General features: G+C 46.4%; 1 protein-coding gene across 3 annotated transcripts in view; it reads left to right on the top strand.

The window, feature by feature from the left end:
- Positions 1-15,893: 15,893 nt before the first annotated feature.
- The window catches only part of MYH14 (myosin heavy chain 14), an 88,304-nt gene continuing 82,120 nt past the window's right edge, over positions 15,894-22,077 (top strand). For 2 of the 3 annotated variants that reach the window (XM_043436847.1, XM_043436848.1), the window contains exon 1: positions 15,894-16,022. In XM_043436847.1, the coding sequence (XP_043292782.1) occupies positions 15,939-16,022 (84 nt within the window). In that variant the 5' untranslated portion in view covers positions 15,894-15,938. The remainder of the gene's footprint in view (positions 16,023-22,077) is intronic. The other variant, XM_043436850.1, reaches the window with a different exon arrangement.

Genomic DNA, 22,077 nt, shown 5'->3' on the forward strand with positions numbered 1-22,077 from the left:
CATTTATCCAGACACAACTACCGTTCAAAAAGATACCCCCACCCCTATGTTCATGGTGGCGTTATTTACAACACCAAGTCATGGAAACTACCTAAATGTCCACTGATAGATGAACAGATAAAGGAGCATCTATATAGTGGAATATCACTGAGCCACGAAAAAGGATGAAGTAATGCCAGTTTTAGAAACACAGATGGCCCCAGAGACTACCACACTGTGAAGTATGACTAAGACAAAAATCATGTGATGTCACTTATGTGTGAAACCTAAAATCTGACACAAATGAACTTATCTGTGAAACAGAAGCACACTTACAGACACAGGGAACAGGGGAGGGAGGGGTGGGGCGTGAGAGCCTGGAAATCTGAGATGAGGAGATGCAAACTGTGACATAGGGATGGATAAACTACAAGGTCCTACTGTATAGCACAGGGTACGCCATTCAGTATCCTGAGATAAACCACCATGGGGTTGAATATGAAAAAGAATGTGTGTATGTGTGTATATATATATATGTATATATATATATACATATATATATATGTAAAACTGGGCTTCCTGGTAGCTCAGCTGGTAAAGAATCTGCCCTCAGTGCGGGAGATCTAGGTTCCATTCCTGGGTTGGGAAGATCCCCTGGAGAAGGGAACAGCTACCCACTCCAGTATTCTGGCCTGGAGAATTCCGTGGACTGTATAGTCCAAAACTGAATTACTTTGCAGTACAGTAGAAAGTGGCCTTCCCTGGTGGCTCATAGGGTAAAGAATCTGCCTGCAACGCAGGGAAGCCAGGTTCGACTCCTGGGTCGGGAAGATTCCCTGGAGAAGGGAATGGCTACCTGTTCTAGTATTCTTGCCTGGAGAATTCCATGGACAGAGGAGCTTCATTTATTATTTATAAATCAACTATGCTTCAGTTCAAAAATAAAAATAAATAATGTGCAATGCCGTTTGCTGAATTAACAGTGCATGTGTGTGCACGCGCACACACACACACACACCCCTGACCTGTGCCTGGGTGTTACCCTGAGGCAGAGCTAGCGCCTGTCACCTGGGGCATCTCCTAGGGCATTTCTCCCCTGGTTCAGTGACTCTCACACCCATGGGGTGGGGCACCCTCACACCCACAAACTCCAGGCTCCACATACCGTCACACCCTCCAGCCAGTTTCCTCTCAAGTCTGTCACCCGCCCTGGGCTGGGGGGCGGCTACCCCATTTCTGTTCAGACATTGGCTTCGAGGCTGCTCCTGGGGCCAGGGCACCCCACACCCTCCCCAGGTCCCTCCTGTTCTTCAAGCTTGGTGCCTCACTCTGTTTTTCTCTCTTTTTTGGTCTTTCCCTCTCTCTGGGTCTCTGTCCTCCATCACTGGATCTCCATCTTCCCATGGCTCTCCTTTCTCTTGGTTTACTTTTTCTTGTCCTTCCTTCCTTCCTGCCCCATCCTTTCATCTCTGTTCGGGGAGCCGCATACTTGCTGTGTGACCTTGGGCGGGAGCCTTTGCCTCTCTGTGCCTTAATTTCTCATCTGTGCTGTGGCACTCACAGGGCTGATTTGAAGCTGAAGGGAGTTACCACGTATCCTCAGGGCACCTGGTATACAGCTGGGGCTCAATCAAGACCACAACCAACACTGGTGACTCTGCCCCAAGCCCTGGGCTAAGATTTCAGACACGATGACACATTTACCCCTCACAGCATCCCGGTAAAGGAGGTAAGACATTGCCCTCAGTTTTCAGATGAACAGACTTAGGTTTACAGGTTAGACTTGCCCAAAAATCAAACGAGTAAGTAATGGGGCCAGAAATTGAGCTCAGGTCACCTGGCCCTGGCCCCACCTCTCTTGCTGAGCTATGAGGCTTCCCTAGTATTAACTTATGTTTATCAATAAATATCAGAATTTCTGAGGGCCTACTGACGTCTAAGTCTGGATGATTCTTCCTGTGGGAGCCATCCCATGCACTGTAAGATATCCAGCCGCATCTCTGGCCTCTGCCCTTGAGATGCAAGTTGTTTTTCAGTCACTAAGTTGTGTCTGATGCTCTGCGATCTCATGGACGGCAGCACGCCAGGCTTCCCCATCCTTCACCATCTCCCAGAGTTTGCTCAAACTCCTGTCCATTGATTCTGTGATGCCATCCAACCATCTCCTTCTCTGTCGTCCCCTTCTCCTCCTGCCCTCAATCTTTCCCAGCACCAGAGTCTTTTCCAATGTGTTGGCTCTTTGCATCAGGTGGCCAAAGTATTGGAGCTTCAGCTTCACCACCAGTCCTTCCAATGAATGCTCAGGGTTGATTTCCTTCAGGATTGATTGGTTTGATCTCCTTGCTGTTCAAGGGACTCTCAAGAGTCTTCTCCAGCACCACAATTTGAAATCATAATTTCTTCGGCACTCAGCCTTCTTTATGGTCTAACTCTCACATCCATACATGACTACTGGATGCAAGTACCACCCCCATAAACATGAGCTGGAAGCAGCAGGAGAGGTGTCCCATTGATCCATTCAGAAATTCTGATTGGGAAGACTCAGCCTCTGTCCTCTCCCCCAGCCACCTCCCTGGTCTTCCTGCCTCCAGTCTCACCATCTAGCCCATTCCAGGGCCCCAGAGATAATCCAGTCCCTCCTTTGCTCTCTGCCCTCCCATGGCTCCCCAGTGCCCCCAGGACGGAGCCCAGCCCATCGTTGGAGACACCTGGCATCTCCTGCCCTTGCGCACCATTTATCACCGTTACTGTGTAGACTCAAGCACTCGAGATAGCCTGACTCACACCTCCAGACCCTTGTCCAGGCAGAGCCCTCTGCCCAGAATGCCTGCCCCATTTTTTCCTTCCGCACTTGCCCAGTGGACTCAACTCCACGCCCAAGACACAACCTTGCATGTGTCCTTTGACCAGCGACTCCAATCTATGAATTCAGCTTTCAGATAACACTCATGCATGAGCTTGAAGAACTAAGCATGTGAATATTCACCATAGCCCCATGCATCCTAGCAGATTAGAGGGGAAATGACCTAAACGTTCATCAGGAAGGGACTGTCAGAAAAACCCCAGGAGGAGACTGTAAAATAAACAAAGTTGAAAGATGCCCGCAATTGCAGATGGAAGCTTCTTCAAGGTATGTTATGAAGGGGAAAAACAAGATGCAAAACCAAGTGGACTCTGTGCTCTGCCCTTTCCTCATTTGCTGTGTGAATTTGGGAAAATCACCTCACCTCTCTGAACCCCCGTTTCCTTGTCTATAAAATGGGATAGTCATCATAAAGACTGAGGTGAAGATTACTAACAAATCATGAGGAGGGAACCACACATATAAATATTAAATGTGAGTTTTTAATGTTAGGGCAGAGGTTGGCAAACTTTTTCTGTAAAGGGTCAGTTAGTAAATATTTTTTGCTTTGCAGGCTATATGGTCTTTGTTGCAATGACTCAATGCCGTTCTCATTGCGCAGAAGCACAGATAATGCATCAAGGAATAGACGAGGCTGTGTTCCAATAAAACTTTATTTAGTACAACAGACGTCTGGCCCATGGGTCGTGGTTGAGATGTGTATTAACATTGAAGAAGAGGTAACTGTTTATTTTTAAAGGTTTTCTATGCCCCTCCAACCGCCAAACTAATTTATCAGACTGTATTGTGATATCGGTTTCTCTTTCCCTTTAGGGGTCCAGCCCTCCCCATGCCCAGACCTTGAACTCTCTGAGCAGGAGCCTTATCTGAGCTCTGTGGGTCTCCAGAACCCAGCCTCCACCCCTGTTCTAGGAGCAGAGCAGAAACATTGGTTGAATTCATTCATTCATACATTCATTCACGGAGACAACACATGCAGGCACTGTTCTAGGCACTGAGGCTATAACAGTGGCCAACACAGACACACATCCCTCGAGCTTATTCCAAAGGGAGAGACAGACCATAAATCAAATGAACACTTTAAATGCGTAGCTTTAAGAATCTGCCTTCCAGATTCAGGAATGAAGAGAGAAATTTTGAACAACTAGAATATTCTGAATTTTGTGATAGTTTGAACATTGGAAATGAGAAAACTTTAGGACTTGGGATTGTTAGGTTTCTGACTTGAGTGACGGAGAACTTGATGATGTTGTCAAGAGAATTAGAAGGGAAATGGACTTGGTGGTGGGGAGGAGACTTTGAGGTATATTTGGGACATGTAGATTGACATGTCTACCAGCTAGTTGGATATAAGTGTGGTGGTTAGGGGAGGGTTGAGGACTAGCAACATTGATTTGGGAGTTACAGGCAATAGTAAAAATTTTTTTTAAAATATAAATTTGATATTGTACTTAAGCCTTCACTATCATTTATTTGTACACTTAAAGCACAATTCGCCACATTCTCAATTTCCATTTTATTTTTGCCATTACCTGTCATTTCATTTGTATCTATTCTTGTTGGTCTTATTTTCTTGGCATAATAAATTGGGATTTTACCCCTTAGAAAGAAAAAAAAAATCTGCCTTCCAATGCAGGGGATGCAATTTCGATTTCTGGTTGGGGAATTAAGATCCCAGATACTTACTGTGGGGCAACTGAGCCGATGCACTACAGCTAGAGAAGCCCGCGTGCTACAATGAACACCCAGTGCGGCCAAAATAAAACCAGCCAGCCAAACAAAAACATGTAAACTGTTAGATGGTCTTATGCACCAAGGAGAAGTAAATAAAGTGGAAAAGAGAATGAGACCAAAGAGGGCTGCTGATAATTTCCATCATTTTGCCAGGGGAGGCCTTGGTAATGAAGGAGACGTCTGGACGGAAATGAAGAAGTGAGGCAGGAGGGTATTCCAGGGGAAGGCTTTCTGGGCAGCGGGCACAGCATGTGCGAAGGCCCTGGGGTGGGAACATGCTTGGCATTTTCAATAAACAGCTAAGAAACCAGTGTGACAGCAACTGAGTGTATGCAAGAAGGAGTGGAAGATCCGAAACAGGGTGAGAGGGGAGATGGGGTGGGTCACACATGCCTTTATAGACCTAATGGTGAGCACTTTGCCTTTCCTCTGAGTGAGGTAGGAGCCAGGGGCGGTGTCTTGGCTGGCTCAGGCTGCCATAAAAAAAATACCACAGACTGGGTGGCTCAGACAACAGGAATTTATTTCTCACAGTCTGGAGGCTGGGAAGTCCAAGATCAAGGTGTCAGCAGATGCTTTCCCCAGTAGGAGCTGTTTTCCTGGCATGCAGATGACAGTTTCTCCCTCTGTCCTATGGCAGAGAGACCTAGACTCTGGTTTCTCTTCCTGTTCTTATGGGGGTAACAATCCCATCCTGGGGGCTTCAGCCTCATGACCTCAGCTAAACCCGATTATCTCCAAAGACCCCACCTCCTAATATTGTCACACTGGGGGTTAAGACTTCAACAGAAGCCTAAAAAATATATATTTCTTTTTATTTACTTATTTAGCTGTGCCAGGTCTGAGTTGCAGCAGGTGGGATCTAGTTCCCTGATGAGGGATTGAACCTGGGTCTCCCCTGCCTTGGGAGCAGGAAGTCTTAGCCACTGGACCACCAGGGAAGTCCCAACAGATGCATTTGGGAGGGACACAAACATCCATACAGGGAGAATTTTGAGCAGAGTGGGGGATGAGATCTGTCTGAAGTTTTAACAGGATCCTTTTGGCTGCCAGGTAGGGAATAGGCTCTGGATGGAAGCAGGGAGCCCATTGAGGAGGCGATAGATGAGTCTGGAGGGATATATAGGATGACTGATGAATGAATGTGTAAAAGAATGAGTAAATGCAGGAGTGGAGTAAGCAGGAAGTGTGCTTGTCTTTTGAAGATAAGAATAGAGGGTTAGAATCCTGCCTATATGGTTTTAATCAAGGAACATCAGCCTCTTGGGTAAATGGAAAACCTGTTTATAATGACCTGAGCCTGGAACATAACTCTGTTTTGCCTATAAACTTGAAATACCTCTCACTCAGTTTGGGTTTATACCAACTGTTCCAGGGGTGTGGCTGGTATGTATACTGAGAGATTTTACACCGTCCTGGGAACATTAGCAAGAGTTGACCGCCGTTTGGGGAAAAAAAATCCCACATCTGATAGTAAAGCAACTCCTGGTTTTTGACCTCCTTCTTGTTCCTCTGTCAGGCTGGGTTGGTAACTGTTGCTTTCATGTTGATTGTTATTGCATACAAACCCTGGCACCTTCTTTATGTAGCCTGGGTCTCAAACTTTAATGAACATATAACTCCTCTGGGGGTGGAGGTGTTTAAGTGCAGATTCTAAATTACTTTTTTTTTTCCCCCTAATGCAGATTTTGATCACCAAGATCTGGGTGAAGCCTGAAATTCTACATTTCTAACAAGCTCCTTAAAAAAAAAAACTTTATTTTTTTAATTTAAAATTTGTTTTCGGTTTTGCCGGGTCTTAGCTGTGACACCCAGGATCTTTGATCTTTTTTGTAGCATGTGGGATCTAGTTCCTCCACCAGGGATTGAAACCTCAGCCCCTTGCATTGGGAACGCGGAGTCCCAGCCACTGGACCACCAGGGAAGTCCCTGATTCTACATTTCTAACAAGCTTCTCAGATTAGCTATGCTGCTGACCTGCTGCTCCACGGATTGCCCTTCTAGAGTCAGGCTCTGGAGCGGGAGTTTCTCAACCCCGGCACTCCTGACATTTGGGGCTGACATCCTGGGCACTGTAGGATGTTGAGTTCCATCCCTGGGCTCCACCCACCCCTCCTCCACAGTCATGACAACTGTCTTAGTCTGTCTTTAACAAAATGCCATAGACAGGTAGCTTATAAGCAGTAGACATTTATTTCTCACAATTTTGGAGGCTGAGAGTTGAAGACCAGTGTACCAGCCTGGTTGAGTGAAGGCTTCTCACTGTATCCAAACGTGCTTGTAGGGGTGGCCCCCCACTTTTTTAAAGTTTTACTTTAAAATTTTTTCTTTTCAGTTATGTGGCTGCACCGGGTCTTCATTGTGGCAGGCGGGATGTTCAATCTTTGTTACGGCATGCCCCCTGCATTTGGAGTTCAGAGTCTTAGCCACTGGATCACCGGAGAAGTCCTTTGGGGCCCCTTTTATAAGGAGCCTAATCCCAGTAGTGAGGGCTCCATCTTCATGACTTAATCACTGCTCTAAGGTCCCACCTCCTGATACCATCACCTTGGTACGAGGATTTCAACAGATGAATCTCTAAGGAACATAAACATTCAGACCTTAGCAACAATCAAATGCTCTCCAGACGTTGTCAAGCGTCCCCTGAGTGACACAATTGCTCCCTGTGGAGAATCACTGATCTAATTAGAAAAAGATTAGAAAAAGTTTGACAACCCCTGCACTAGAATGTTTCTTAGCAGCCCGATTGTAATACCCCCAACTGGAAACTACACAAATACCCATTCACAGTTGGATGAATAAATAGTGTTGTCTTCCTACAATGGAATGTCATCCAGTGGGGGCTGACAAGCTTTTTCTGTTAAGGACCAGATAGTAAATATTTTCAGCTTTCTGTCTCTGCCTCAGCCACTGTGCCATGTGAGTGGCTATGGACAATAGTAGATGAATGGGTGTGGCTGTGTTCCAATAAATCTTTATTTAAACAAACAGGCAACAGCCTGGATCTGGCCTCCGGGCTGTAGTTTGCCAACATCCACCACACAACGAGAATGAGCAATCCACAACAGCGACTTCCCTGGTGGTCCAGTGGTTAAGATCAGCCCTGCAATGCAGGGGACACGAATTTGATCTCTGGTCAGCAAACTAGGATCCCACATGCCACAGAGCAGCTAAATGGGAGAGACAGCTATCCTCAAGCCCCCATTCCACAGCTAGAGATCTGTGGACCGCAGTGAAAGATCCCACCTGATGCAAGGAAGATTGCCAGTGCCGATGCTGCCAAATAAATAAATACATACATACAAAAAATCCACAACATAGAACCTGGATTATTGTCGTTGTTGTTCCATCACACAGCGTGTCCTACTCTTTTCCACCCCATGGAGTACAGCACGAAGGCTTCCCTGTCCTTCACTGTCTCCTGGAGCTTGCTCAAACTTATGTCAATTGAGTCGATGATGCCATCCAACCATCTCATCCTCTGTTGTCCCCTTCTCCACCTGCCTTCAATCTTTCCCAGCATCAGGATCTTTTCCAATGAATCCGCTCTTTGCAGCAGGTGGACAAAGTATTGGAACTTCAGCCTCAGCATCAGTCCTTCCAAAGAATATTCAGGGTTGGTTTCCTTTAGGATTTACTAGTTTGATCTCTTTGCTGTCCAAGGGACTCTCGAGAGTCTTCTCCAGCACCACAATTCGAAAGCATCAATTCTTTGGCACTCAACCTGCTTTATGGTCCAACTCTCAGAACTTGGATGCATTAGTTAAATGAAAGAACAGGATGTCCTATTCCATTTATATGAAATTCAAGAACAAGAAGAACTGAAAGAAAAAAAGAGAGAGCAAAAGAATAAAAAGAACAGGAAGAACTAGTCTATGGCGTTAGAAGGGAGGACAAAGGTGAGCCTTGGGGGAAGGAAGACAAGGAGGGCTTTGGGAGGGGATGTCCTGCTTTTATAATATGGTTTCCTAGATACACTGGCTTTGTGATAATTCATTGAGCTGTGCACCTATGGTGTGACCCCTTCTTTTGTGTGCCTGTTAGTCTAAATAAAGCTGGTAGGGGCGTTGGCTGGACTACAGCAGCTGGGACTCCCCAGAGGCCCCCTGACCTCTCGCTGGAATCGGGATCTGAGCCGTTTTGCAGCCTCACAGCTGTTGGGGCTTCTCAGAACTGATGGGAGTGAATTCGACATGGTGGAAACATTCTCAGATTCTTACGGGAACCACACCCCCATGAGTCTACTGCCTCTTAATCTCACTGGTTTCAAACCAGGAAATGAGCAGGAAAAAAAAAACCCAACGAATTAAACACATCCAAGATACCAAGGGGAATGTCATAAACACCAGGTGATGAAATTTATATGTTTCTCATAGGAGAACGCTGTCAGCTCCTCTCCTTCAAGCTGTGACCTGAGTGGCAGAGAGACCTTCCCAGGCCACTCTATCTGAGGGAGCAGCCCCTCACCCCACCGCTTCCTGTCCCCCTTCTCCGTTTGTGTTTTATCTTAGTGTGTGTGAGGGGCTGAATTCAACACATCCCAAGAGGATATGTTGAGATCCTAGCCTCCAATAGCTCAGAATGTGACCTTATTTGGAAATAGAGTCATTGCCCATATAATTAGTTAAAATGAGCCCATACTGGAGCAGGGTGGACCCCTGATCCAATGTGATTGGTGTCCTTATAAAAAGAACACCTGGTGAAGACACAGCACAGGCAGAATGCCATGTAACAATAGAAGTAGAGATTGGAGGGCTGCAGCTGCAAGCTGAGCAATGCTAAAGATCACTGACAGCCATCAGCGGCTAGGAAGAGGCAAGGAAGAATCCTTTCCTACAGGTTTTAGAGGGAACACGTCCCTGCGGACACTTTGATCTCAGGCTTCTAGCCTTTAGAACCTTGAGACAATAAATCTCTTTTGTTCTCAGCCATCCAGTTGCCCCACTCAGCATGGGGCATCTTAGTTCCCTGGCCAGGGATCGAACCCATGCGCCCTGCATTGGGAGTGCAGAGTCTTAACCACTGGACCGCCAGGGAAGTCCCCTGTGGTACTTTTTTAACGGCCACTCTAGGAAACAGATACAGTGTATGTCACCCTCTGGTTTATTTGCCTTGTTTATTCTTGTCCCACTGGGATGCAAAACCCATGGAGTTAAGGATCGTGTGTCATTCTTGTCCACTGCTGCATTACCAGGGACTAGCACAGAGCTTGTCATCAGTAGGTCCTCAGTATATGTTTGTTGAATTAATTTATTATTTTTGAAAATGTAGATCAAGCACTTTCTTTGTATTAATACATCAGTGCACGGTGTGGACAGAGAGGTTGGCTAAGGCGTTGAAACTGCCCTCAGTGATCTCCCATCCCAAGGGGACAATTACAGAACACAGAAATAACTGGACAAATCTATGTGAAATGCATCTGAAGACTTCCCAGTTGGCCCAGTGGCTAAGACTCTGGGCTCCCAATGCAGGGGACCCAGGTTCCATCCCCGGTCAGGGAACTAGATCCCACATGCTGCATGCAACTAAGACCTTACTTACCAAAACTAAGACCCAGCAGAGCCAAATAAATAAATATTTAAAAAGAAAAAAAAAGAAATGGATTTGGAGGACAAGGCTCTGGAGACTTAGGAAATAGATTAGTGTGGGTTGGGCAATGAGGGAATACTTTAAGGAGGAATCTGGGTTTGAGCTGAGCCCTGACAAGTTGAATGATGTCCCCAACCCTCCAAAGATGTTGGAGTCCTGATCTCCAAAGATCCTGGGACAGATTCTCACAGCCCTCACATGGAACCAACCGCAGCTACACCTTGATTCTGAACTTCTACATTCCAAAACTGTGGGATAATATGTCTGTTGTTTAAGGCACCCATTTTTGTAGAACTTGGTTATGGCAGTCCTAGTAAACTACCACAGAAGGGCAAAATTCAGATAAGTGGAAGAGAGAGGTTGGGCATTCAAGCTGAGGGAACAGACTGGGTAAAGGTAAGGAGGCAGGAAACCATTGGGCATACACAGAGGAGAAAGAACAGGTTAGTTCAATGAGACTGTTCCATGCTGTATTACAGGATGCTTTATCTCTAGGACACTTAACCCAGGCACCTCAACCCTGCATCCCTAGGACACTGAACCTCCTTCTCAGTCCCAGGCAGAGAGGATATTTGAGTTGGGTGTTGAGGGATGAATAGGAGTTCACCAAGGACAGAGGGGAAGGGAATTCTGGGAAAGGGGGCAGTGCTTCTGCAGAGATGAAAATTGAAGGGCTGACATATTGTCCTAGAAGCACTGGGAGCCCTGGGAGGATGGAGCAGGGGATGAATTCTGGGTGTAGAAAGACCTGGAACCATATGAGGGACAGGCCATAGGGGAAACCTGGAGGCCTGGGAAGAGGATGAGGTAAGGGTCTGAACTGAGGCTGTGGCCCTGGGGATGGAGAGATGGGCTTGGGCAGAGACAGGGACAAGATGGTCCAGCTGTGGGGGTGGGCAATGAGAGGCAGTGATGATGGTGTCCCTGTTAGCCAACCTAGATGACTGGATGTATTGGAGAGGCCATTTACCAGGAGAGAAAGTAGAGGTATTATACAAGATCAGGCGCGTTCAGGGTGATATGGCCGTAGACAAGTAGAGGTATTAGAGCAGGTTTGGCAGGAAAGATAATGAGCCCTGTTTTAGGCTAAGTGCAAGGCACACCCATGAGAGACTTTCTTCTAGGATGACTGGCCCCAAGTAATGTGGAATTTAAAGAGTTAATTCCTCTGCTATTTGGAAAAGAAAGGGCTTGTTTAAAGGCTGGTATAGTCAAAGCCATGGCTTTTCCATATGGAAGTTATGGTTTTTCCATAGGAAGCTATGGTTTCCCTAGTAGCTGTGGGCTTCCCTAGTAGCTCAGCTGGTAAAGAATCTGCCTGGAATGCAGGAGACCCGGGTTTGATTCCTGGGTTGGGAAGATCCCCTGGAGAAGTATTAGGCTACCCACTTCATATTGTTGGGCTTCCCTGGTGGCTCAGCTGGTAAAGAATCCACCTGCAATGTGGGAGACCTGGGTTCGATCCCTGGGTTGGGAAGATCCCCTGAAGAAAGGAACAGCTACCCACTCAAGTATTCTGGCTTGGAGAATTTGTGGGGTCGAACTATACAGTCCATGGGGTAGCAAACAGTTGGGTAAGGCTGAGCGACTTTCACTTTCACTTTTCACTTTCATGGTTTCTCCAATAGTCGTGTACAGATGTGAGAGCTGGATCATAAATAAGGCTGAGTACCGAAGAACTGATGCTTCTTTTTTTTTTTTTAATTTTTTTTTTTCTTTTTGAACTGATGCTTCTTGAAGAGAAGGCTCTTGAGAGTCCCTTGGACAGCAAGGAGACGAAACCAGTCAATCCTAAAGGAAATCAACCCTGAATATTCATTGGAAAGACTGTTGCTGAAGCTGAAGCTCCAATACTTTGGCAAGCTCCAATACTACCTAATGGCAAGAGCAGACTCATTGGAAAAGACCCTGATGCTAGGCAAGATTGAAGGCAAGAGGAAAGGGGTAGCAGAGGAGGAGACGGTTGGATAGTATTTCGGACTCAGTGGACGTGAGTTTGAGCAAACTCGGGCAGATAGTGAAGGACAGGGAAGCCTAGCAGTGAGCCAAGAGGGGGTTGCAAAGAGTAGAACACGGCTCAGTGACTGAACAACAACAACAAAACTGTCTTTCTCTCTTTTCCTTTATGTCTCTGGGAATAAACATACAGCAGATAACAGTCAAGAAAGTACCTGGCACTCAGTAAATACTCATTAGATGGTAATTGAGTGTGTACTTTTTTTTAATGTAATGAGTGCTTATTTGTGCCAGACAATTATTATTATGGTTGGATTTTTTTCTCATTTTCACCTCTTCTTTATTTCTTCCTCTCCTCACCCTAGTGGAAGGCAGTTGTCTGCCATAATAACACATTTGTGTAATCTTAAGAAAGGCAGTCACTTCTCCAAGAGACAGGTTGATTTCCCTGTAGACACTTCTAGAACTTTCCACAAAGGGAACTGTTGCATGTCTGTGCTGCCAACGCAGTAGCTATTGAGCATTGAAATATGGCTAAAGGACTGCGGAACCAGATAGATATTCAATCTTATTTAACTTTAATTCATTTAAACTTAGACTTACGTGACTAGTGGCAACCATGATGGTTATATTAACATGACTGACAGTGCTAAATGTGGATGAAGAGGTGGAGTGGCATGAACACCCATTTTTTGCTGGAAGGAATGTAAACTGTAGGCAGAGTAATATCCCCTAAAGATGTCCATGTCCTCATCCCCAGAACCTGTGAATATTACCTTATGTGACAAAAGGGACTCGGCAGATATGGTTAAATTCAGGATCTTGAGTTGGACAGATTCTCCTGGATTTGAAATGGAGCAGAACCCTACCGTCCTTGCCCACTGCCCCTCATGCACCTCCCCAACCCCGTGTCCTCTGCCTGCCTTTTGTCTGTGGAAAGCTTTAGTCAAAGAATAAGTTTAATGAGAGAAATAAGAAATGCAGAAGTAAAGGAAAACAGTCAAAGGAGACTAAATAATAATAATGTAGTCATTAAGCATAGTCAAGGGTCTTTAGTTCTTCCTCAAGGGCTATGGGCTTCCTTGGTACCTCAGTGGTAAAGAAACTGCCTGCAAGGCAGTTTTTTTTTTTAATAAGTAATTTTTTTTATAGGAGCAATAGGAAGCTAATACAGTCACCTCCGGAAAAGGTGTGGCATTTTCTTAGACATTACATTCACATCTACTTTGTGACTATGAAATTCCACTCTAGAGAAATGAAAACTTGTATCCATGGAAAAGACTGGTAGAAGAATATGGACAGCAGCTTTATTCATAATAACCCCAAACTGGAAATATGTGTCCATCAACAGGAGAAGGGATGAACAAATGGGTATATGCATAGGACGGAATACCAAACAGTGATAAAAAGGAAGCAATTACAGGGACCCCCCCCTGGTTGCCCAGTGGTTAGGGATCTGCCTTACAATACAGGGGATGTGAGTTCGATTCTTGTTCAGGGAACTGAGACCCCACACACTGCAGAACAACTAAGCTCTGGCACCACACAGGAAGTTCCCGCATGATGCAATGATGCCAAATAAATAATAAAAATAAATTTTTTAAAAAGGAAGAGGTTACTGATTCATACAACAGCACGGATGAATATCAAAAGCATTATGTGGAGCGAAGGCAGCCAGATACAAAATAACACCTACTGTAGGTTTCTGTTTATAAAAAGTCTAGAACAGATAAAACTTAATCTAAGGTGATAAAAATCAGAACAGTAGTTGCCTGGGGTGGGGTGGAGGCAGGGATTGACTGGGAGGGAACATGAGGTGACTTTCTGGGGCATGACACCGTTCTCTATATTTTTATAGTTGGGTGTGTATTTGTCAAAACGCACAGAATGGTATCCTTAGGACTTGTGCGTTTTGCTGTATATAAAGAAATTTGCTCATAGAAAGATCCACTGAAGAGACAACAAACTCCAGCTGATCATGTGTGTGATGAAGTGTGTAGGATGAACTGGCTGATTATTTAGTGAGTGGATGGACGACAATGTTTCTCAACTTCAGCGCCATTAGCATTTGGAGCCAGACAATGGGGGGCCGGTCCTGTGGGTTGCAGTATACTTAAGGAGAGTCTCTCCCACAGGTTGTGACAATTAAAAAATGCTTCCAGACCTGGCCAAATGTCCTCCCTGGGGGAAAATTTGTTCCTGGTTCAGAACCACTGAGAAAGAAGGAAGTGTAATAAAGCAAATACAGTAAAAGGGTAACATCTGTAGGATCTAATTAGTGCTACTGTGTGTTCATCGCATACTTTCTTCCCCCAATGTTTCTATATGCTTGAAACGTTTCACAATAAAAATTAGAGAACAATGCACATGCCCTACCATCCAGCAATACCGTGTATTAGAATCCACCCCAAAATAGTCGGACACCACTTAGCAATTCAACAACAGGAACAGAGAGAAACAATTGGTGCTTGTTTCAGAAAGGCACATATTAGAACCTCCACACTCTCCCCATTTCCTTGTTTATAACAGTGAAACACTGGAGACAATCTAAGGAGGTCTATCAATCTAAACGTCCATCAACCCCTATCAACTGGGGATTGTCTAAAATAGACTGTGGTGCATTTATGCTATGGAATTCTGTGCTGCCTTTTTTTTTTAATGAGAAAGACATGAATGTACTGACACAGAGGAATCTTGAGGATATATGACAGTGCAGCGCAGCTTGTAGACCCAGACAAGGGAACTGCAGGAGTGATGGATCTGCCCTGCATCCTGATCGTGGTGGTGGTTGCAGAGCTGTCAGCATCTGTCCAAACGCACAGGATTGTACACTAGAAAGAATGAACTCTACCTCGGAAAATTGTACATATACTGATGACGTGTCTGTGTGCCGTGTGCTCACTTGCTCAGTCATATCCGGCTCTTTGCGACCCCATGGACTGTAGCCCACCAGGCTCCTCTGTCCATGGGATTCTCCAAACAAGAATACTGGAGTGGGTTGCCATTTCCTTCTCCAGGGGATCTCCCCCACCCAGGGATTGAACCTGGGGCCTCTGGCATTGTGAAAAGTGAAAGTGAAAGTCATTCAGCTGTGTCTGACTCTTTGCAACCCCATATAGTCCATGGAATTCTCCAGGCCAGAATACTGGAGTGGGTAGCCTACCCCTTCTCCAGGGATCTTCCCAACCCAGGAATCGAACTGGGGTCTCCTGCATCGCAGGTGGATTCTTTACCAACTGAGCTATCAGGGAAGCCTGCATTATAGGCAGATTCTTTACTGTCTGAGCCACCAGGAAAGTTCATATCGATGATGTGATTATTTATTCATCTATAAATAAATTATACCTCCATGAACCCAACATGACCATCCTGAGAAAGAGTCTGTAGGTTTTATCAGAAGGGATCCATGACAAAGGCAAGGATCGTCTGGTGTGGAAAGGTGAGTTCATGTGAGTGAATTGTGGGCATTGCCTGAATCACCTTACAGTGGGAATGAAAGAAAGGGAAAGACGGGCATTCCAAGGAGAGGTCCTTGTGTGGGCTCAGGCTGGGGCTCAGAGGTGGGCCCCAGGCCAGGTGCACCCAGGAGGATGGAATGCAGGGACAATCCAGGGGAGTGGGGAGGAGAGGAGGCAGGACCCAGGTAGAAACCAGATGGGGACTCTTGCCATATATGGTTTCTACCTTGTCACCAGGCTATTATTATGTACAGCCTGCTATATATTCGTTAATGATACACCTGCCTTATCTGCCCTCCCAGCCTGCACTTCATTCAGGTGGGAAGACAGTCCTGGAGGCCGGAGGGACACTGGCCGCTATGTCGGGCTCTGAGGAACCCAAGCGGAGCCAGCCCTGGTCCCCGCCCTTGAGGAGTTCCCCGCCCAGTGGGGGAGAGCGACAGGTGAGTGCCCCCACGTGGGGAAGAGGCTATACTGGAGGGACCCCAGACACCAGCAGAGCTCCCTGCCAGAAATCATGGAAGACTTCCTGAAGGGGGAGGCCTTTCCCAATGTCCTGAGGCCAATCTCAATCCCAGTATTGATGCTAATAATCTGATAACAGCCCCCACCTTGATGGAGTGCTTGAAATGTGCCAATTTCACTGTGCCAAGCACAGGACCGGAATCAGTTAATTTAACCTCCCAACAACTTTATAAGGTAGCTACCGTTACCATTATCCCCCTTCTACAGATGAGGAAAACTGAGGCACAGACTTGGTTCCCCACCCTCCAAATGCTCCTGCTTTGGTTGGGGAGACATGGACAGTCTCAGTCTAGTGAACGTGGGTTCTAATAGGGGTAAGATGAGGCATTGGTGGGAACCAAGGGAAGGAGGAGTGGAGGGTTTGGGGAGACCCCAACCCCGAGGAGAGACGACCTCCTGAGATGGAGGATGGAGTTAAATGCAGACTTGCATCATAATTTCAGTCCTGGTCTCTCTCTCATTTCTCTAGACCCTATTTTGCTTTCTTTTTTCTTTTTCTCTCTAATTCTCCTGCTCACTCCTGTCTCCTCCTCAGTATCCTTTTAACAAAGCCAACACATTTGACATCCATGCATCCTTTATGTATAATCGCTTGCACACCGGGCAGCCTGACTTGGTATGACTCTATCTTCTAAATTGATATGCAAGATAAATTATATCTTTTAAATGGTGCTATAGACCTGGTTTTGGGTCTCACTCTTTTCACTCGATATGTTCTTAGGATCTCTCCCTCTTTCCATATGTAACTCTGATTTTTTGCTTCTTGATCACCGTGGGGCAATCCTCTCCCTTTTACCTGCCCATTCCCAAAGGAACAGACGCCGTGGCTGTCTCTAGGTCCTGCTCCCACCCACCTCGCTGCCTTGGGCATCTTTGTCTTCTTATGTCACCTGTGCATGCTTTCCTGTGGGTACCTCCTTAGAAATGGGGTTGCTGACACAGAGGATAAGTGCCTAGTTGATGTCACAAAATTCTGTCCAGTCATCTAAGGTGGATCTTGAGGTCCTAGAAGCATTTCAAGCCAGGCAGAGAAGGGTGGGGAAGGGAGCAACCAGTGCAAAGGACTGGGAAAGTCCACAGTGTGTCCAGGGGTCAGGAAATTATAGGGGAGCCCCTCCCCTACGGGTGGATACTTTCACAGAACAGCCGGGTAATAAATACTTGACCCGGATTGGTTTCTTTTTCATTTTCTTTCCTAAAAAGGAAACTAGTATTTTTGTGGATGTCAGTTTGACAGCTTCTATTAAAACCTTAACTGCATTATACTCTTTGACCCAGCAGTATCTCTACATGTCCATAAGGAAGGAGGAAGAAGGGCGTTCACTGGGCTTTCTTTTGTAAGGTTGAAACCTGGAAAATCACTGAAAGCTCCACCAATTGGAGAGAAGTCAAAGGAATTAGACTGTGATTGTGGAATACTATGCAGGTGCAAAAAAGATTAAGGTGAAATGTAGGAGCATAAAGTCTCCCAAGACATTGATAAGCTAGAAAAATAAGTCACAGTTCAATATATCAAGTATAATTCCATTGCCTGAACATAAGAAATCAGTGGGAATATTTCCTTAAATACTTGCTTCTATGTATTCATTAGAGGTTGCAAAATCTTTCTGTAAAGTCTCAAAGAGTAAATCTTTTCAGCTTCGAACATCACGCCGTCTCTATCATAATTCAGCTCTGCCCTTGTAGTGTGAAAGCAGTCATAGATGATAAATAAACCAATGTGCCAATGAAACTTTATATACAGACACAGGCAGTAGACGCCTGATGTAAATAAATAGCACATGTTTTTAGAAGGCTCTTCACCAAAGTATTATCACGGGTACATACAAAAGGGGAAGTGAGAAGGAAGATGCTGGTCGAGAGAAATATTATCCTCTTATTTGAATTTTTTCCACCTTGTGTAATGAAAAATTTGAATGTGAAAGGGAAGGAATGTTTTAAAAGTAGCTTGGTGACCTTTCCTCCCTCCTTGATGATAAGGTAATGGTCGTCGTTTTGCAAAACGTCAGCAGCCTGTAAAAATGACTGGGAACTAAAAGTTCCCCATCATCCCACCGGCTTGAGCAGAATTTCTCTTTTATTTATTTATTTTGGTTTTGGTTGCCAGGGTCTTGGTTGCTGGGCACTGGTTGTCTCGAGCTGTGGCAGGCGGGGGCTACGCTTCGTTGCAGTGCTCAGGCTTCTCACTGCCGTGGCTTCTCTTGTTGAGGACCACAGGGTCTAGGGCACGCAGGCTCCAGGAGATGCAGCACCTCAGCTCAGGAGTTGCGGCTCTCGGGCTCTAGAGCACTGGCTCAGTAGTTGCAGAATCTTCCCAGACCAGGGACTGAACCTGTGTCTCCCAAACTGGCAAGTGGATTCTTATCCATTGTACTGCCAGGGAAGGCCAAGCAGAATTTCTTAAAGGATTTATTTCATTCATGCCATAGCTATTTATGGAGTGCTGAGTAGGTCGAAGGAACTGTTCTATGTGCTGGGACAGAGTTTTGAATAAAGCACAGTCCCCATCCTCTATACGGCTGAATATCCTGTGATCAAAGAGAGACGGACAGGAAATACCAAACGAGGTAAATAAGTTAATGACATAATATGATGGACAGTTCAAAGTGCTACAGGAAAACAGACAGGAGAACAAGTGAAGGGGGTTGGGTTGCCTTGGGGCTGGTTGTGATAGTAAACAGAATGGTCAGAGAAGGTCTCATTGCCAAAGTGACATTTAAGCAGAGAGCTGAGTGAATGAAGGGAGAGAGTCATGCTGCTCTCTGGGAGAGAGCTTTCCAGGCAGAGGGAACAGCCCATGCAAAGGCCCTGAGGTGGGAGCATGGGTGTGTGCAAGGAATGGTGGGCAGGGTGGTACGGCTGGGGCAGCGTGGGTGAGGGGGAGAGGGTGGGGGGTGAGGTCAAAAAGGGGACACAGCGGGCCAGATCCTGAAGGGCTTGGAGCCCCGGTGAGGACTTTGCTTTTATTCTGAGTGAGGTGGGAACCACAGCAGAACGTTGAGCAGAGGGACGTGAGCTGACTTAGGGTAACGGGCTGAGAGAGGCAACGAGCAGAAGCACGGGGACCAGAAAGAAGATGATTGCCATGGTCCAAGCAGGAGATCATGGTGGATGTGACTGGAGTGGTCACAGTGGGGATGGGGCAACAAGGGATCAGATCCTGGAGACTTTTTGAAGGTCAAGTTGACAATATGTGGGTTGGATGTTGGAGGTGAGGAGCAAATAGGAATCAAGGATGATGCCAGGTGCTTTGACCCAGGTATGACCAAGAATCACGTACCACAAGATCACCTGGGAACTTGTAGAAATGCAGGTGCCTGGGCCCCACTCAGGTCTACTTAATCGGCACTTCTAGGGTGGGGTGCAGGAGCCCACTTTTTGAGTCAGGTCCTCAAGTGAAGGCTGGGGACTGCAGACCCCAAGGTAACCATGATGGCCCCTCTGGGGGTTCACTCGGGGACAGGACATCGGCTGGCTGAGCGGGTTCCCAGATTGGAGTCCCGCCCTGTCACTTCCTAGCTGTGAGGCCTGGGGTGACATCTCCCAGCCACAGATTTCCCCATCTGTGAGAGGGGACTGTGACAGCACCTGCCTCCTAGAGCTGATGTATGATCTCAGTGAGTTCCTGTGTATAAAATATTTAAACTGGCTTTGGCACACACGAGCTCCCAATAAAGGGCAGCTATAATTAGCACCCTCTTCCAAAGATGATAAAGGCCAGGCGAAGAGCCAAACTGATCAGCAAGAAGTCATGGTTTCCTGCAGACTCCAGGGAACCTGGCCCCGTGTCGAGGGGTACAGGGACAAGGTGCTGAGTTCGATCCACTTCTCATCTTTCAGAGACCCCCATCTGGTGGGCAAGGAAGTGCCAGGCTCAAACAGGCAGGACCCAGGGAGGTCAGAGTATGTTAGAGGAGGGGCAGGGCCCAGGGTGGGAGCAGGAACTGATCGTGATCTGACAGTGATGGGAACAGATACATTCTAGGCAGATACAGCACACAGGAGGACAATGCTGTGGACATTTGTAAAGGTCGGAGGTGCCAAGAATGTCCCAGCAAGTTCAAGGCTTAAGAGGAGCATGGCAGAGTGGCTAACTGCATAGACTCTGGAGTCAGACTGCCTGGGTTCAATTTCCAGCGCTGTCACTTTCTAGCTGTGTGATCTGGGGCAAGTTGCTTCACCTCTCTGAACCTACTACCCAAGCCAGTTCCCTGTTGCTGCATAACGGAAAAAAAAAATTAGTGACTCAAAACAACACATATTTATCATTAATAGTTTCAATGGGTCAGGAAATTCATAATATTACATAGTAAATTTTTTGTGGAGAATACACACCAGATTCTACTGGGGGGTACATCTGGCTAAGGAAATGAGGTGGAGGATGCCTGTCTGTAAAGGTATTCACAGACAGATTATTCCAATCCAGTGTGATCACAGCATCAACAGGAGAGGGAGCAAACTCCTGGGGGGCATTGGGTGCAGTGAGACCAGGAAGCTCTCTATACACTCTGAGCACAGAGCAGGCCTTGAGAAGTTGACCTGGAGTTTCCTGGGTGAATAGATAGAGGGGCGTAACGAATAGGAGGCACAGCATGTGCAAAGGTATGGAGGCATGAAAGATCATTTATCCATCCGTCCATCCATTTGTCCAGCTTTTCCTCCATTTATGCATTAATTGATTCCTCCAGCCATCTTCCCACTTATTCATTGTGTATACTCTTCATTCATCCATCCATCTATCCATCCATCCATCTGTTCAAACAGTCATCTATGCCCTCATTTATCCACTTATTCCATCAGTTACACACCCACTCATTCATGTATTTATTCATCAGTATCCAAAGTCAATGCAGGAGACCCCGGTTTGATTCCTGGGTTGGGACGATCCCGTGGAGAAGGGATAGGCTACCCACTCCAGTATTCTTGGGCTTCCCTAGTGGCTCAGCTGGTAAAGAATCCACCTGCAATGTGGGAGACCTGGGTTTGATACCTGCGTTGGGAACATTCCCTGGAGAAGGGAGAGGCTACCCATTCCAGTATTCTGGCCTGGAGAATTCCATGGACTGCATAGCCCAATGGAGTCACAAAGAGTCAGACACAACTGAGCGACTTTCACTCACCTCAGAGATCCAAAGTCATATGATCTTTTCACTCCAAATGCCACCTCCTCAGGGAGCCTTCCCTGACACTCTTTCTAAAGAACCCCCCAACACTGTCCCTCTTTTACCCTCCACTCCTTTTTCTTTGTAGCACTCACCCCGACTGGTCACTGTACTCTCTTATTGTGTGTCCATTCGTCTGGTGTCTGTGTCCACCACCAGAACACATGCATTCATTCGGCAAGTATTTGTTGAGGATCGACTGAGTGCCAGGCTCTGTTGTAGGCACTGGGAAGACAGACAAAAATCCTCACCTGTGCAGAGCTGATATTATAGTGGGGGGCATTGGACAACAAGTGTAGTAAGTAAATTACTGGCAGGTTGGAGAATGCTGAGTTGTTGTGGACTTCCCAGGCGGCACTAGCGGTAAAGAACCTGCCTGCCAATGCAGGAGATGTAAAAGATGTGGGTTTGATCCCTGGATCAGGAAGATCCCCTGGAATAGGGCATGGCAATCCACTCCGGTATTCTTGCCTGGAGAATCCCATGGATAGAGAAGCCTGATGGGGTGACAAAGAGTCAGACATGACTGAAGCGACTTAGCCTGCACCCATGAGTGTTGTGGTCAAAGAAAATTCAGAACGAGTGAGAGGTATTAGTGATCCAGAGGAGAGGTTGCTCAGATAAGTCGTCATGGACAAAGTGATCTCTGAGCAACAGCTGAAAGGAGATGAGGGAGCCAAGTGGTTTTCTAAGAGAACTGCATTCCAGGACAGAGAGAATGATGTGTGAGAAAGCCATAAGGCAGGGGTGAGCTTGGTGTGGTGGAGATTCATTGAGCAGGCCAGCGTGGCTGGAGCAAAGTAATCAAGGG

The sequence above is a fragment of the Cervus canadensis genome, chromosome 18 (assembly GCF_019320065.1).
Source record: "Cervus canadensis isolate Bull #8, Minnesota chromosome 18, ASM1932006v1, whole genome shotgun sequence".
Classification (NCBI taxonomy): Eukaryota; Metazoa; Chordata; class Mammalia; order Artiodactyla; family Cervidae; genus Cervus; species Cervus canadensis.